Here is a 19019-nt window from a genome sequence, read left to right as displayed (position 1 = left end):
TACCTACAGCGAATCCCAGAGATTCATTGCCTTCCGTGAGAAGAAATTCCTCTCACCTCAGTTTTAAATGGCCATTCCCTTTTCTGGTACATATGTCCATAGTCAGGTACATAGTTTGAGACTTTCCCACTTATTCCAACGTCTCCCTGTCATTTAGGATTTTATATGCTTCATAAAGTTCACCACTCATTCTTGTACATTTCATAGAACTATTTCCAGTCAATTGCCTTAGAATGACACTCACATCCCAGGAATTAGCAAAGTCAATCTCTTCTGGATTTCCTCCAAACCTAATATATTCTTTTTTAAAACATAAGGACTGAAATAGTACACAGTACTCCAGAGAAGCAATAACAAAAGGCTGCAAAAAAGGTGCAGGAAATGCTGTTGTACAATGCACACAAAAGTCGATTCTAACTGGACAAGGATCAAGCAGTGAGACTGCTGGATCTAGCAATGGGAATCAAACAGACACAGACAGAAGTTGTAACAGGAGGGGGGATTATATGTGACAGTGCTCACAGTGAAACAAAGGATCGAAATAAAGATTATGAAGAATGTACATATGACAAAGTTCAAAATAATAAACAAAGGAATGCTGTGTCTGAGGGATGAGACTGGAAATGAGAAGAGTAAGCTAGAACAAAAGATGAAAAAAAACAACAGTGGAAAGCATTAAAAAGATGGACCAAGAATACGTATTGTAACACAAAACAAGAAAAAAAGCCAACAATTACAATAATTAGAAAATTACAAAATGAAACCAAGAAAATAGAGAAGTATAATAAATGATAAGAAAATACCTCTTCACATTTTCTACGAATGAGGGTATCAAATGTTGCTTTACAGCTAATTAAGTTTTTTTGTTAAATGTGGTTACTGCTGTCACAGAGTGACATTGTTATACAGAGACACAGAAACATTCCATGCCAATTATCAACTACCTATTTAAACTAATCCTACAGCAACCCCATTTTTAATTCTCTCGTATTCTCATCAATTCCCCCCCCCCATCTAGACTCTACCTCTCACCTACACTGGGGGCAATTTAGAGTGGCCAGTTAATTTTTAAACCCTCTTCGGTGAGGAAAGCGGAGAGCACCTAGAGGAAACCCACACAATCACAGCGAGAACATGCAAGCTCTATACAGGCAGCACATGAGGATTGAACCTGGGTCTCTGGTACCACAAGGCAGAGAGAACAATATCACCTGGTAAGAACTGGTACACGGCAATTGAAGAGGGCCAAAGTGATTTACTATAATGGTATTATTTAAATGTTAAATATTGTAGAGGATATCAGAAATAAGGTCTTGCTCATCTTCAAAATACATCCACCTGAAAGAACGATACTTGAACCCACTGATGAAAACCATGCATGCCACCACTGACAATGTAGTCTCTATGAATGTCTAAACTTAATTCAAAAGGGTTAGGAAAATTGTAAGAAAAAACAGGCAAGCAAGCAGCAACTTAAATTTATCAAAAAATATAAACAGAAACAATAAAATACCCCACATTATGACAGAAGATAAACCTCTAAGGCAGACACACAATAAGTAGTAATGATGAAATTTTAATTGATGACTATATTGCTGTATCAGAATGATTAATGTTGCAGTCATGACATAAGAAAACATCTAAAGAATAGAGGAGATGATTGATAAACTAATCTAAGGTAGAGACAATAAAATATTAACATACGAGGGGTGATAGATAAGTTCGTGGTCAATTTTAGAAAACCTAGCACATTTATTTTTCCTACATTTACACACTTAGCCCAGCGGTCGTGGAGCATACGGATCCCTTCTTTGTAGAAGTCGGTGTCTTGGACCTCCAGAAAGTGGTCCACAGCAGGGGTGATTGATAAGTTTGTGGCCTAAGGTAGAAGGAAATGAGTTATTAACTTCAAACTTACTGCATTTTCACTCAGAGTAGAACTGCATCTGCATGTAACAAGAGCTGTATTACTCATCTCCTTCTACCTTAGGCCACAAACTTATCAATCACCCATGCTGTGGACCACCTGGAGGTCCAAGATGCTCTTGTTCCATGCATGTGCAGTTCAACTCTTTGAATGATAATGTAGAAAGTTTGAAGTTAATAACTCATCTCCTTTTACCTTAGGCCACAAACTTATCAATCACCCCTGCTGTGGACCACTTCTACAATGAAGGGATCCGTATGCTCCACGACCGCTGGACTAAGTGTGTACCTGTAGGAGGGGACTATGTTGAAAAATAAATGTAAACATGAGGAAATCTGCAGATGCTGGAAATTAAGGCAACACACACAAAATGCTGGTGGAACACAGCAGGCCAGGTAGCATCCATAGGAAGAAGCACAGTCAACGTTTTGGGCTCTCACAGCTACCTGAACAACCCACCCTGTCTTTTGCAAAAATGCCATCCCCTTCTTGCAATTCCTCTGTCTCTGCCGCATCTGCTCTCAGGATGAGGCCTTTCATTCCAGGACAAAGGAGATGTCTTCCTCCACCATCAACTCTGTTCTCAAACGCATCTCTCCCATTTCACGCACATCTGCTCTCACCCCATCCTCCTGCCACCCCACTAGGGATAGGGTTCCCCTTGTCCTCACCTACCACCCCACTAGCCTCCGGGTCCAACATATAATTCTCCATAACTTCTGCCACCTCCAACGGGATCCCACCACCGAGCACATCTCCCCCCCCCCCCCGCTTTCCGCAGGGATCCCTCCCTACGCGATTCATTTGTCCATTCGTCCCCCCCATCCCTTCCCACCGATCTCCCTCCCGGCACTTATCCTTGAAAGCGGAACAAGTGCTACACATGCCGTTACACTTCCTCCCTCACCACCATTCAGGGCCCCAGACAGTCCTTCCAGGTGAGGTGACACTTCACCTGTGAGTCGGCTGGGGTGATATACTGCGTCTGTTGCTCCTGGTGTGGTCTTCTATATATTGGCAAGACCCGACGCAGACTGGGAGATTGTTTTGCTGAACACCTACGCTCTGTCCGCCAGAGAAAACAGGATCTCCCAGTGGCCACACATTTTAATTCCACGTCCCATTCCCATTCTGATATGTCAGTCCACGGCCTCCTTTACTGTCAAGATGAAGCCACACTCAGGCTGGAGGAACAACACCTTATATTCCGTCTGGGTAGCCTCCAACCTGATGGCATGAACACTGACTTCTCTAACTTCTGTTAATGCCCCTCCTCCCATTCTTATCCCATCCCTTATTAATTAATTAATTTCCCCCTTTTTTTCTCTCCTTGCCTGCTCTCCATCTTCCTCTGGTGCTCCCCTCCCCCTTCCTTTCTCCCTAGGCCTCCCGTCCCATGATCCTTTCCCTTCTCCATCCTTGTATCCCTTTTGCCAATCAACTTTCCAGCTCTTAGCTCTATCTCTCCCCCTCCTGTCTTCTCTTATCATTTCAGATCTCCCCCTTCCCCTCCCACTTGCAAATCTTTTACTATCCTATCTCTTCTTTCAGTTAGTCCTGACGAAGGGTGTTGGCCCAAAACATCTACTGTGCTTCTTCTTCTAGATGCTGCCTGGCCTGCTGCGTTCACTAGCATTTTGTGTGTGTTGCTTGAAAAATAAATGTGCTACGTTTTCTAAAATTGATTTCTCTACCTTAGGCCACAAACGTATCAATCATTCCTCGTAAAATGCCCAGGCAGACAGGAGACATACATATCATAAGAAGATGGGTAAGAGATAAAGGAAACATTATTGTATTTTGCAAACAAAATTATTTAAAAAGGGAATCATGCCAGAAGACAAATTTCCTATATTTAAGAAAGCTAAGGAAGTAAATTCAGAATAATTATCTGAACTCTGAAGACAATACAATCCTTATTCATAGAAGTGACAGAAAAATATATGACAAATGAAGATGTAATAAGACAGACTCTAAAAGAGGTTACGCTTGAGCAGCCTTATTGAAATGTCTGAAGACAGTAGCACAAAATATATATTATGGAATGATATTTTGTCTTTGAATTTTCAAAAGGCCTTTATTGTAGGCTTGTGACTAAAGTCATAAAAATCAGAATCAGCGTATTTTATTTCACTTAAGCATACTAATGAAATAGCTATTGAAAAACTTACAATTTCTTTTACATTATATTTTAATTTACCAGATATTAATAAACATATTTGTAAAGATACCTATTCAGTTATTTTTCCACTTCCTGTGGAAAATTAAGTTCTTATGCACTTTTATTAACCTTTGATAAGCCTATATTTTGATCTTTTTAATTATGTTCATTCTTTGATATTCCATTTGCATTTCATCCTTTCCTCTATATTAAGCTTCTTCCATAAACCCAAGACTGCATCAGAAATATTCCACTAGTGAAAAGTGAAAGTTAAGCTGGAAGAGCATACTCTAAATCTTTGAATAAAGAAATCAACAGCTTGGTAAAGGACACAAACTATGACCACATTTAAATTACAATTACAGCACAATAAATTAATTTTGTTTAGACTTCTTTATGTTTGATTTTCCTTCAATATCTTTGGCGCTGAAGGCATTTACCTCACACTGCAATCCCTGCAGACTTACAGAATCATAAATGTTACTGTGCATTAATGAAATGCTTTAGGTCATTGGTCTGGCACTGATGCTAGTTCTTCAGTTGAAACTATCTAAATTAAATTAATTTATTTTTCTTTCCCATTAACATGTTTATTGTATTCTTCTTTTGCAAGTATTTAATCTATTCCTCTAACTTTTATTAAAGCTTGTGTCAATTGTGGCCTCAGTTGTAATTCATTTCAGGTCAAAAACAAGTCATTCCAATCTTTTGCATGGGGTGATTAGGGAATATGGGAGTGGAGTAGGAATAGAAAAGAGAGAGAAAATATTTGCAGATTTATTTCCTGGAATAATCATTCAAACCTGGGGCTTCATTATGAGGGATATTGCAAGCAATATCATTTTTGTATGGTTTGGGGATAAGGATTCTTGTGCTTTCTTGCTCCATTTTCGGATATATTACTCATCTATTTGATGATGCCCACCGCAATATTGGCAATCTCTGTGTTAAGGCTGTTCGGGTAATGGGAACTCGCAACTACAAAATTCACAAGTCGCTACCCAAAAATTTGAGATACAGAATAAAATTCTCTCTTTTCAGAAAGATAGTTTGACTGGGAAAGTGTGCATGCAATCAATAAGCCTTTGTGGGCCTTGTATGGGAGATGCACAGACACATTTAAAGACCCTTCTCATTTGATAAGTCCTAGTATGAAATTCATTCTATAATTCTGGTTTATGACCTTCTGATACTAATTTATCAACATGTAAAAACAACCTAAAATGATTGACCACTTAGAATTCTTCATAACTGAACGTGTCTACAATATCTCCCAGGCTCAGTAGAATGTCCTTTTTTTGTACTGAATCTTCATTATAATCCTCCCATGGCTCACTGCCCTTCCTACAATGTAGTGAGCAAAAGTATGGTTGTGGCCTAAATAACATATGACACAATTACAGCATCACTTCCTTGCACCAATGGTTTATTTTGTTTATGCCTGCTCCAATTGAACTTTCAATTTATCTGACACGCACAAAGTCCCATTTGTCTATCTCACTTATTCTGGTCAAACTTTAATTTTAAAAGCTTTAACCATGTTTTCAAGTGTTCAGTAACATTATTTTATTGATTTACTGAATGTGGGCAACACTGAAAAGGCCAGCATTTAACAGTTATCTGTAAATGCTTTGGGAAAGGTGCTGGCAAACCACCTTTTCTGAATGGCTGCAATCCCTGAGGAGAGGTGCTCTTTACAAGTGCTCTTGCTTACAGAGTTCCAAAAGGAGGGAGCATGTTGAAGGAATGATGATATTTTTCATATTTTGCTACAACCCAGGACACTCTATGCATCCAACCAAATGGAGAGAATTCCAACACATTCCTAACTTGTGTGGAAAGCTGAGTAACTCATCATAGGACACCAGCCTCTTCGGTGTTGCTAGACTTTGGCAGTTTGGTTAAACATGGTGGTAATGGTGGTCAATCTTACTGGTGAACATTGAAGTACCCCAGGCACAGAACATTCTGCTCTCTTATTCTTCCATGCTAACAAGGGTGGCAACAAATTTATTAGCTGGAGAGTGCACTTTGAAGGTAATAATATGCAGAATATTTTCTTACATTTAAGTTGATTCTAGGATTCATCATGGGTTCCAGAGATAGCCTTCTAATTACCCCTTCCTGAATACATACAGTATACAATGGGTCTTGACTGTGGGACAACATGTATTTGTATAACTCGATGGAGGAATCAGAGACACTGCTTGACGACAAAAGGTGATCTGGTCTGTAAAGCAGCTTTCACTTATGAGGAAGTCTTTGCATGATCAACTGGGTATGGGTATACCTTTGCCTATATTAGGCAGCTGTAACAACTGGGAGGCTATTTCTCATCTCTTGATGTTGTGGATCAAAACAATAAGCAGTTTGTTGGAGGGTTATTGAGAGTCAGCTTCCTTGGTGTAAGATGCAGTCACATTTAAACTAGCTTGGTAAGGACTACAAATTTTCTTCTTTAATGGACATTGATAAGCCAAATGTATGTTTAGAACTATCTGGCAGATTTATGGTCATCACTACTGATAACAGGCTTATATTATGGATTTATTAAATTAACTGACTTTTAAATATCCAGCCAAGGGATTGTAACTCATTTTGATCTAGTCCAGTGATCTAACACTTTATTATCCTTTCTGCACTGCTGCTCTGTAGCTCTCTAAAATCTCTGTGCTTTTCCAATTCTGAGCTTGAGGATTTGAACTGCTCCCTTATAAGAAGTCACATCTAGGCCCACACTCTGAGCTTTCCTCCCAAAATCTCTCCAACATTCTCCTCTTCTCACAATCCTCAAACCCCCTCCTCTGACCAAGCACTTGGCAACTTCTCTCTACAAGTCTCACTGTGTCAGAAGTGTTTGATTGGGCTCCTGTGGGAAAACCTCGTTGTTTTACTATATGGAAGGTGCAATACAAATGCAAATTGTAAGAGGATGTCCTTTGATGTAATGACATTCTTCAATATTAAGATACATTCTGAACTCCATAATATTGTACCCAATGGCTTCAACAGATTCTACCATGAACAAAAAAGATGCAGTAAACCAATGCATGTTGCTAGGCAGTGCTGGTATTAAAATATTTTATGGAATCACTGAAGCTTAATGCTTTTCCTCAGCCTGAATTCAATGTTTTTTTTCATAATTGTTAACACTTTCAAACTACGTAAGGGTAGTGAAATGCAGCCAAACATAACATTTTGTAATCTTTTTGCACCTGCTGCTACACAAGTCACCACTCATGAACATATAAAAAGGGAAGTCGTTGTTCTTTTCCAGATGGAGAACCAATACAACTAACTTATTGAATATATTATGTACTTGATACACTTGAGGTTGTGGATCAATCAGTGAATGGTTTACTGGAGGGTAGCATAGAATCCAACTGTGTGCTGCAGTCACACAGATCAGCCTTGGTAAGAACCACAGATTTCCTTCCCTGATTCACTTTAGTGAACTAAATCTGTCTTTATGTCTATCTGATATATAATGGTCATTTCAACACATGGTAGATTTTTATTCTGGTTTTATTCAGTTAGCTGATTTTAATATCCCTAGCTGTTGGCAAAAGATTTGCACTTGGGTTGTTTGGGTGTAGAGAGGTTGTAAACAGGTTGTATGAGGGCATAAAGCTCCTACAAAGGGCAAGAAGTTGGCAGCTGGAGAAGAAGGAGGAAAATGTGAGATTATTCACTTTGGAAGGGAGAATGAAAAAGAAGATCATTATTTAAATGGAGTGAGACAAGATGTTATGGTACATAGGGTTTGGTGGGGGGGTCATAGAACACAAAATATGAAAGTTTAACATGAAGGTAGAGCCAATTATTGGGGGGGGGCTAACAGAATGATAGTCTTTTATACATGGAGCACAGAGTATAAAAGTATGAAAATTTTGATGTAGCTTAATAGATGCTACTGTGACTACACCAGGAAATTTGGTTTCATAGAAAGATGAGCTTGCAATGGATGCAATGCAGATGATTAACTAGGTTCACTCCTGGCATGATGAGGATGAACAAAGTTCAGCAGCTTAGGCTTATACTGATTAGAGTTTACAAGAAGGAAGAGGGATCCTATTGAAGTATATAACATTCTAAGGGAGCTTGACAGAATAATTGAAGGTTTTTCAGTAAACAGAGTCATTAGAAAAATCTAACTTCTGTCTACTTGTGAGCAAGCTTTCTGCGCTGCCCCATTCAAGTTAGGATTCAAAGTGATAGGAAGAGATTTTTTGTTAGATGAGACACCATTTTAAATTTCAGTTACTGATACTGCAAAAACAATTTATTCAGACCATTGCTTCCATCACTGTAAGCTAATAATGGAATCAGGTTTAATGTCACTGGCATATGTCATGAAATTTGTTGTTTTGTGGCAGCAGTACCTTGCAATACATAATAATATAAAAACTAAATTACAAAAGAAATATATTTTAAACAATTAAATCAAGTAAGCAGTGCAAAAATAGAACCAAAAAAAAAATGATAATATTGAGGCAGTGTATATGGGTTCATTGTCCATTCAGAAATCTGATAGCAGAGGAGAAGAAGCTGATCCTGAAAAGTTGAGTGTGTGCCTTCAGGCTCCTGTACCTCCTTCTTGATGGTAACAATGAGAAGAAGGCATGTCCTGGATAATGGGTATCCTTAATGATAGGTGCCACCTTTCTGAAACATCACCTTCTGAAGACGTCTTCAATGCTGGGCAGCTAGTGCCCATGATGGAACTGACTGAGTCTGCAATTTTTCTGCAGCTTTTTCCGATCCTATGCAGTAGCCCCTCCACACTAGATGCTGATGAAACAAGTTAGAATGCTCTCCATTCTGTAAAAATTCGCTAATGTATTTGGTGGCATACCGAGTCTTCTCAAACTCCTAATGAAAAGTAATTGCTGTCACATGCCTTCTTTGCATATAATGAATTACAAGTTCTATTTAGTTTGTATCTAATTCAACCCTTAACTCTGCTAATTATTTAAAATATACTCATTATAAAAACTTGTAAAAATACACAAATAGTAATTCAATTGTTATGCAGGTAGTAAAACCATTTTAAGGAAGCAACTTAAAAATTTGTACATACCTACTCTTTGACATTGCATTATCTTTTCACACACTCCATCACCATTTTCTAGCAGAGCTTTGGTTGTCTGGATCATCTACAATATATAAAAACAACACAAAGTGAATTAATATCTTGACCCACACATTTAAGTCATTTTAAAACCACTCCTGCCTGAAAATAACAGTATAAGATATAATGAGGATGTGCACACCATCTTAACTGTGACCCTGACTGTAGGTCCACAATCTCCAGCCCATGAATGATGCTTTACTGTAAAACAAATGCAGTCGTAAGAATTTTAGGGTGATGGTAAAAGAGCAAGGGAGAGACCATTAGTAGAGCAGGTGCATCCTGGTTTCATGCCTTCCCAAACTTCTCAGAACTATGACAGTTCCTTCAACCTCAATGCCACCAATATGTACACTCAATGAATCATCCTTTCCTATTTACACCATACCTAATGTCTTCCCTTCTTTGCCTTCTCCTTTCAGCATTCAAGGTAGTTCTCTATGCAAAAACAGAAGAGGCAACAATGCATATTTTCTCTTCTTTCCTCAATGTTAGAACACTCCTTCTGCATTAATAAACTAATTTATTCATGTTTGTTTTTCAATTTGTTTATTACTACTTACGACACATTACTACTTTTACATCTGAGATATTGAATGTCGGCTTTGGGGAATACTTCCATTCAGTTCAAAAGTGAAACTTCAACAATCACTTTATTTCCACTTCCGAATTCAACTTATTGTTTTTGATTCCATATTTTAAATGTAATGGACAGGTTGTGGGCAGGGAATGCTGCAGGTGTGATTTGGGGAGGGAAACCTTACTGAAGGAAGGGCATGTCTGCCTCATCAGCGAGTTGCCAGTGGTTGTAGGAAGATCACTCTGAGACGTTTCACTTTGTTTCAAAGGTCAGGAGTGGTCACCAGTCACCCGTGAGCCACGTTGGAAAATATGGTCTCAGAGTCACTGCCAGCCTTAGCATATGAATATGTTCATCTCCCTCCATTCTATATTCCCTCCTCCCTTGCTTTCCTTTCTTGTCTCCCTCCTCTCTCATTTCACCTTTAATGTTACAGCGATGTGAAGGGGCCATTGGTGGGGGCAGGGGCTTGTGATCTGCTAAGAAGAAATCCTGCAGCAGTTCTCATGAGTGTCAATTGGGAGGACTCCCCCTCGAAATGGCTGCACAGGTTGTTAGGGTGGTAAAGAAGCCATATGGCATGCTTGCCTGTATTGGTCAAGACATGAGTTCAAGAGTCAGAAAGTTTTATTGCAGCTTTACAAAACTCTAGTAAGGCTGCATTTGCAGTACAGCATTTAATTTGGGTGCCCATTATTGGGAGGAATGTGGAGGCTTTGGAGAGGGTGCATAAGAGGTTTATCAAGATGCCGCTACAAGGACAAAGCTGGGTGGTTTTCTACAGAGTGGCAGAGGCCATGAGGATACATGACAGAAGTTTATAAGATTGTGAGAGACATAGATGGAACAGTCAGCTGTCATCTTTTTCCTAGGGTTGAATATCTAATATTGGAGGGTATGAACTTAAGTTAAAAGGTGTAAGTTCAAAGGAAATGTGTGGGAGAAGTTTATTTTCCACAGAGAGTGGTGAGTGTCTGCTAGAGTGGTGAGTGCCAGAGGTGGAAACATGACAGGAGTGTTTAAGAATGTGCAGAGGATGGACACATATGGACATCATGGGAGCAGAAGGGATTAATTTAGTGAGGCATTTAATGACTAGTTTAATTAATCTGGCCAAAGTTGAGGGACTAAGGAGCTGTCCTGTGCTGTACTGTTTGTTCTTTGTTCATGTTCTAACTTAAGCTCAGATTCTTCTTTCTGCAGATGGGGAAGGGACAACAGCAGCCTTTGGATGCAGCCACATTGTACTCACGCATAGGCCAGGCTGGGTTAGGGTGGCTCGTAACCAGTTAAATAACAAATTTTTACCAGTTTGATTTCAGATGTCAACCTCAAGTATTGCCTTTAATTGTCTCATGACTGATGCTGCCTACCCTGATGAGTATTTCCAGCCTGCATGAGAATAGGCCACGTGGTTACACAGCACTGAAAATGGCCCTTTGGCCCAACTTGCCCATGCCAACCAAGTTGTCCACTTGAGCTAGTCCTATTTTCCAGTGTTTGGGGCATACTATGCTCAACATTTCCTATCCAATGAGCTTCCTCTCCTTGTCCTGTTATTATTTGATTACAAGTCTATGTAGGTTATTGGTAAACTCTTCTTGGAGGACTTTTCATGAGCCTTAAAGAGCAGGAGCGCTTCTTTTGGTTCCTGAGGAAGTGTTGGACTTTCACTGGGCTTGTAAGATAAAGCTGGGATGGTTGTACATATTGCTTAGGTATCTCACAAGCTGGAAGAGCTAAGTATTCTAGTGTGCTACTGATGAAAACTTCCAGCACAGCCATCCATGCTCTGAATAACAGAAAGGAAGACCTTGATGAGATCCAGATGAACATCAATATTTAACAAATATCAATCGTTCACAAAATCGGTTGAAAAAGAGGCAAGTCACAAGATGAGGAGAAAACTTTACTTCATTATCAATCCATCATAGTAGCTAGAATACCACAAATTATGACAAGATATTAAAAAAATGCCTGATGTTCCTCTTAAAAACAGTCAAAAGAGAATCCCATCACTGTAATTCTTCCCAGCAAAACCTGGCAATGTAGTTTTGCTAATGTGTCTCTTGTGAAATTTAACTCTGCGTATGGTTTAAATCTATTAATAAACTATAGCTGCTCCACCTCCATGTTGTCTTGGCTGACTTCTGAAACTCTTGCAGGTTTCAACCTGTTTCCAAATGGCCAGTTTCCTAATCATGTTCCCCACTCCCATTTCTATCCACTGATTGGGTATTTTGCCTGGTATAAGTTAATTGTTTGGTATTTAGTGGTCCAATTCATGTTTTTTCCTGTTTATTTGGTTGTCATTCATATTTTATTGTTCCTTCCATCTTCACTTACTGCTTCACCCCTTGTTATGATTCATTCTCAGAACTATAAAGCAGTTCATAGCGCTGAAACAATTTTTTTAAATTCTAAATTCTTTTAGAACACAGGCATCATCCAACCAGTTTGATCATTCATGTAATCTTTAACTAAGGGCTTCCTCAAATGAAAAAAAGTAATTGTTTCAGTTTAAAATGTAAAGTTTTAAAGGTTCTAAATTTTTACTGAGTACTATGGCATGAACTGAAGCTCTCCAGTATTTGTATGGACTGCACCATGAGTTGGAAAACAAGCAGAGAGCAAGGAGGGCAAGAGAAGCTGCTTGAGGAATTGGAATTGGTTTATTATTGTTACATATACCGAGATACAGTGAAAAGTTCCCTTGCGTACTGTTCATACAGATCAGATCATTACACAGTGTATTGAGGTAGTACAAGGTAAAGTTACAAAATGCAGAATAAAGAACAACAACAGAGAAGGTACAGTGCAGGTAGTGAATAAAGTGCAAGGTCATAAAGAGGCAGTAAACAGTAAATCTTATCATACGTGCGTCCAGGCTTTTGTATCTTCTGGAAAAGCGACAAGGTCTGACAGCTGGTCCCTGCAAACATGCAGGATATCTAAGGTGCAGTACTCTTCCCTGAACCTTGGTGTGGAACAGTGCATGAGACTTCTCTGCTGAAATTTGCCAGCTGCCATAACATAGAGGCACAACAGTCATTAATGTGACGATTTCCATGGTGCTCTTTCTGAACAATGACTAAGGGAATCAGCAACTTCTCAAGTTTGCTGTCCACTGATGTACGACAGTGATTACTTATGCTCTGCACTTCATTCTCTCCTGTCGGATAGCAGCAGGCAGAGTCGAGTTTTGCACACCAATACTTTGCTATACAGTAAATGCAATATACCTTTATTCTTCTATCTGCATTTCAGCCACCATGGGAAATGACCTTGCTTTGACTTGGGTGTGCTGTCCCCAAACAGGTAGGTCCATTCATTTATTATGTGTCGTGTCTTGACCATGATTGTTCTTGGCAAATTGTTCTACAGAATTGATTTGCCATTGCCTTCTTCTGGGCAGTGTCTTCACAAGACGGGTGACCCCAGCCATTATCAATACTCTTCAGAGATTGTCTGCCTGGCGTCAGTGGTTGCTTAACCAGGATTTGTGATATGCACCAGCTGCTTATACAACCATCGACCAATTACTCCCACAGTTTCATGTGACTGTGATCGGTGAGGGGGAGGGAGGCTAAGGCCTTGCCCAAGGGTGATCTGGAGGCTAGTGAAGGGAAGATGGGCCTTACATCTCCTTTGGTAAAGATTTATCTCCAAACTGCCACCCAAAAAACAAGTAAATAGCATACATAAATGGAATGTCATAGAAAGTGTTATAAAGCAAGCCACTGCATACAGAAATAACAACCCAGCTCATATCAAGCAAACACAGACTTGACAGAGGTGTCTTTTGTATGATGTTAAGCCAAGTTCTGTCTGTCCACTTAAGCTACTATTTCAAAGAATGACAGGGGAATTTCTGCGTCCTGGCCAATAGTTAGCTTTTAATTAACATCTTTAAAATATAAATTAAAAGCACAGTGTGCAGATGGTGATAATCTGAAACGAAAACAAAAAGTAAAGTCCAGATAAAGTCTTCACTGGAAGAAACATTAATTCAGTTTTCTCGCCACAGATGTTGTTTGATTTGCCTGTTCTGTTACTATAAAACTAAAATATACTGTATTAAGTGGTAATCATTGCAATGCTGTTTTTAGACCATGCTGGGTACAACAGTGAAGCACTATACAGTATGTTCTTTAATAACAGTAACAACCTGCATTAAATATACTGAAATATCCTCAACCATTTCAAAGGAGTACCTCTGAACAAAACAAACTTCTATTAGCTGAAAGCAACACAAAGCTAAAGTTTATAACTCTTGATTTTTTTGTCTTTATTTGAGATTACCATTCTTGTCCATCCTGAATGTTTCCTAAAAATAACCTAGAAACACTATTTCTGTAAAATACACAGAAGAGATAATAGGTTGCACTACCAGAGAAATATGTGAAGCTCAAGGAATTTGTTAATTCTTAAAAACATCAAATTACAAAAATAAAACTGAACTTTATCTTGAATCTGTCTATTGAAAGAATTCAGATTAGCAAACTAACAAAAGCCACTCTTCCCACTCCCACCCCTATCAGCATGTGCCTGGCACCTTTTACTCACTCTGTATTTTGTTTTAAGACATCAGTAAATGGTTTTAATAGTAGCAGTTTTAATTAAGTGTTTAACTAATGCAAAAATTAAACTTGTGTTATTTACAAGAGAATCAAATTTAAAACTAATGACTATTAATATTATAAATAAGTAATATTTTTAGGGTTGTGAGGTCAATTGTTATGGTTTTGGAGATTACCCATTTTAAACAAGACATGGATTAACCCTTCAAATCTGGGAACTAATCTGCTAATTGGATAAATTCATTCATCCCTTGCCTAAGCTAATAATGTAAATATCTTTGACACCATTGCTCTGGAAGCCTTCTTTTCACAGTTCTCGAAGTTGAATATAAAGATAATAAATACTTAATATATTTCTTAAGTATGGTTTGTTTCATATATATTTACCATTTAATTGTGCAAAACCAAATTTGTACACCAAATTTCAGATAAATTCCAACTTGCTTTTAATACAGGTTAATTCAGTTCCACTGACAGAATTAAATTCCCCCAGTAACTTATCAAACTTAGTTAGCTACTGAGGCCAAAGCAAATATTAATTAAATAAAATACCCCACTGAAATAAACAGAAGATTAAATTTACTCATAGCTCTTTATATCTAATTTTTGAAAAAAATTGACTACTAAGTGTCAAATTGAAAAATATTGCAGTGAATATAAATGAGAAATGAGTCTCTTCAACGAAGAGGTCATTAATGACCTTTCTTTGAAAGTATCATGCTGGAGTGGTTTTGCTGCATGCAGACACTTCAATGACAGAGGATTATCTATTCATGATGCATCTGTGAGAATATTTCTTTTCCTCACTTCACTTAATAGGCACATGACAGAGATTTCAGGAATCCTACTTCATGGTAAGAGCTTAATATATTGAGCTCTTCAGCTACTGCACAGAGTCTTGTCATCTTCAGAAGTTTTCTGATGACTCTGCCATAGTTGGATGCATCAGCAAGGGAGATGAGACTGAGTACGGGGCTACGGTAGGAAACTTTGTCACATGGTGTGAGCAGAATTATCTGCAGCTTAATATGAAAAAGACTAAGGAGCTGGTGGCAGACCTGAGGAGAGCTAAGGCACCGGTGACCCCTGTTTCCATCCAGGGGGTCAGTGTGGACAGGGTGGAGGATTACAAATACCTGGGGATACGAATTGACAATAAGCTGGACTGGTCAAAGAACACTGAGGCTGTCTACAAGAAGGGTCAGAGCTGTCTCTATTTCCTGAGGAGACTGAGGTCCTTTAACATCTGCCGGACAATGCTGAGGATGTTCTACGAGCCTGTGGTGGCCAGTGCTATCATGTTTGTTGTTGTGTGTTGGGGCAGCAAGCTGAAGGTAGCAGACACCAAAAGAATCAACAAACTCATTCGTAAGGCCAGTGATGTTGTGGGGATGGAACTGGACTCTCTGACAGTGGTGTCTGAAAAGAGGATGCTGTCCAAGTTGCATGCCATCTTGGACAATGTCTCCCATCCACTACATAATGTACTGGTTGGGCACAGGAATACATTCAGCCAGAGACTCATTCCACCGAGATACAACACAGAGCGTCATAGGAAGTCATTCCTGCCTGTGGCCATCAAACTTTACAACTCCTCCCTTGGAGGGTCAGACACCCTGAGCCAATAGGCTGGTCCTGGACTTATTTCCTGGCATAATTTACATACTACTATTTAACTATTTATAGTTTTATTACTATTTATTATTTATGGTGCAACTGTAACGAAAACTAATTTCTCCCGGGATCAATAAGGTATGACTATGACAATGACTATGACTATGAGAAAAGTGAACACGCTGTGCAGATCTATGCAGAAGCAGAACATTTTTAATTGATATCGACATTGACTGAATGACAGTCATTCTTACTTAGAATTCTGTGGTCTAGCTTCTATGGCCATGAATGGTTCTAAGCATATTTTCAATGAGGTTTTGGGAAAATATCATTGTAGTTACACAGTGGCAGTGTCTTCTTGTTCCTGGATCAGTGTTTTGCACAGAAAATGTGAGACTGGAATGAGTGGCAAACCGAGATGGTCCGTTGAAATTTAATTACAACATCATTGAATTACCACAGTGCTGAAACAGATTGGCACAGGTTGCCTCCACTACTGTAGACTGTGGTAGCCTGTCCAACTCCACCCCTACTCCCACCATTTCCCATTAGCATTCCCTGTCACCCTGCAAATTATTTTCCCTCAAGTGGCTATCCAATTCCCTTTCAGAATGTTGTTTCATTTCTTCCAAGAATCTCTCAGGCAACAGGCTCCAAATCATAATCATGCACCATGTAGAGATATTTCTTTCCCTGCTGCCTTGCCCCCTCCCACCCCCTGCTCCTCCTTCTGCCCTTCACTTTAAATCTGTGTCCTTTGTTCCTTGAACCATCTGCTGAAGGGAACAGTTCTTTTTGTTTACCCATTTAATCCTGTTATGGTCTTCCATGCCCCCTTCAACTACCTTTTCTGAAATCCTTCACTGCTACTGTCATCCTAATAAATTCCTTCCACACCTCCCTTGGGCAGGTCCTTCTAAAATATAGTGACCAGAACTGGTTGCAATAGCTCCATGTTTTATAAAAGTTTAAAATTTCCTCAATAGATTCGTATTTGAGGCTTCTGTATATAAACTTCAGGGTTCAGAAACACTTTGCTGCTTTTAATTTCTTCTGCCCTTTGTCAACCCAAACTGACACTTTGTGAGTGCAGGCTGAGTTGACAAAGATGGAGGGGAAGTAATAGAGACTACTAAACACTTTGTCCTAGCTTGGTGAAAAAAATCCATGGGTCCTTTGTGCTTGTTAGAAGTGAAGAGTAGTAAATGCAGGAAAAATAAACATTTCAGTGTAGATCTGGTGGGGTTAGAAAGGAAGCCAAGGCTTAATAATAGAAAGATTAGAGACAAAATGAGGAAAAATACTTCTGCACAAAGAATGGCAGGGACTTGGAACTCATCATAATTTAAAAAATGCTTGGATGTCACTGCAAAGAATGTGACTTGCAGTATCAATGATCTAGGGCAGTGTTAGGACAGGTCTTGGAAGCACTTTTTTTGAACAACAAAGATATAATGAACTGAATTGTCTCCTTCTGTGTTGTAAATTTCTTTTGTTTTCTTGTTCACCAGGATTATCCCACAGTACGAAGCAATTGTGGAAGTGCAGAGCAGGGCTTTGTTAGTATTTGAAATAATCCATACAGATTGAACAATACATTACTCAGCATATCCATAACATATGCTCAGCTCTCTGCCCAAAGTTGAGAGCAGTACTAGGAGAATGCCTAGCTCAAATGAAATTGCAGTTTTACAGTGAAAAAGGATACCAAAGATGGATTAGAGCAGGGGCTGCCAACCTGGGCTCCACAGATCCCTTGCTTAATGGTACCGGTCCATGGCATTAAAAAGGTTGGGAACCTTTGGATTAGAGGAAATGGCTGACTAAATCAAAAGCTGCAACATCATTGTGACCACAAGAGAGAAGAAGACTAGGAGGTTAAGATTTCAAATGTTAAGTTGAAAACAATTTGGTGGTGCTTATTTTTTTCTGGGGTAGATGCAAACAGAATGAGAGGAACAAGGAGATGAGAGTGATAAGGAAATAATCGGAGATCGCCACAGCAGTGATTGAGAATATTGGAACAGGATCAGAAAATCCTGCACAGTTATGAAAATTGGCAAGAGAATTTATAAATATTTAGGAAAGAAAGAAAAAAGGCAACTAATATTTTTAATATATCATTTGAAATGTTGGCAGTGAGATCTGCATCACTTCAGAGGAACCCATTGATAAAGGAGTGGGTGATTTTCAAATATGATCAGAATGGCCTTTAGAATTCATTAACAGGGGAGCAGGTAGATTCCTACTTTACTGAACCATAGCAGACGAATCTAGACCAGCCAATGCAACCAAGTGCAACCTGTAACCTCTTCAGAATTTTAATGACGCATCTTTGAAACATCTTAGCTGTTTCCGGTAACTTTGACCCACTTCAATGATTTGAAGCTAAGAATGAAAAGATATAATTTTCAAAAAATCAGTGATGTTGCTTCAATTTAATGATATCTCTCTCTCTTTGTCACTCACTTCTTAAACTTCAAACCTAACAGCAATCCACAAATGAGAACATCCCCAGTACTGTCCTGCAACTACACATCAAAACATCTACAAGTTTTAATTCAAGGAAGTCCGGATACCTATCCTGAACATACATCAGGATGTTTTAAATCAGGTACTATGCTAATGCTTTCTTTCTTTTTTGAAACAAAGGGAACCTTCAGGTTATTGATTCCCTAGCACACTCCTGGCCAACGTTCAGTCCCTGGACAACAAGCTTTGTGAATTGAGAGCCAGAACCTCCTACCAGCATGAAACAAAGGATTGCAACGTTTTGTGCTTCGTGGAGACCTGGTTGATAGTGGAGATACCGGATCACACCATCGAGCCTGCTGGATTCTCCCTGTTCTGGGTGGACACGTTGAAAAACCCCTCTGGGAAGAGTAAAGGAGGAGGGGTATGCTTCAGGGTCAACAATGCTTGGTGTGACCCCCGGAATGTGCAAGCACTCAAATCCTTTTGTTCTCCAGACCTGGAATACCTGGTGCTGCTGTGCAGGCCCTACTGGTTGTCTAGAGAGTTCATGG

The 19019-nt window shown here is 39.2% G+C and overlaps 1 protein-coding gene across 2 annotated transcripts in view; it reads right to left on the bottom strand.

Annotated features, from left to right (window-relative positions):
* Window positions 1-19019, bottom strand: part of LOC140195408 (inactive phospholipase C-like protein 2) — a 230596-nt gene that overhangs the window by 18375 nt on the left and 193202 nt on the right. For both annotated transcript variants that reach the window (XM_072253650.1, XM_072253649.1), the window contains exon 4: window positions 9169-9244. In XM_072253650.1, the coding sequence (XP_072109751.1) occupies window positions 9169-9244 (76 nt within the window). The remainder of the gene's footprint in view (window positions 1-9168; window positions 9245-19019) is intronic.

This window comes from Mobula birostris, chromosome 3 (assembly GCF_030028105.1).
Source record: "Mobula birostris isolate sMobBir1 chromosome 3, sMobBir1.hap1, whole genome shotgun sequence".
NCBI lineage: Eukaryota > Metazoa > Chordata > Chondrichthyes > Myliobatiformes > Myliobatidae > Mobula > Mobula birostris.
Note: the sequence above shows the minus strand (reverse complement) of the source record. Positions and strands in the feature narration are given on the sequence as shown.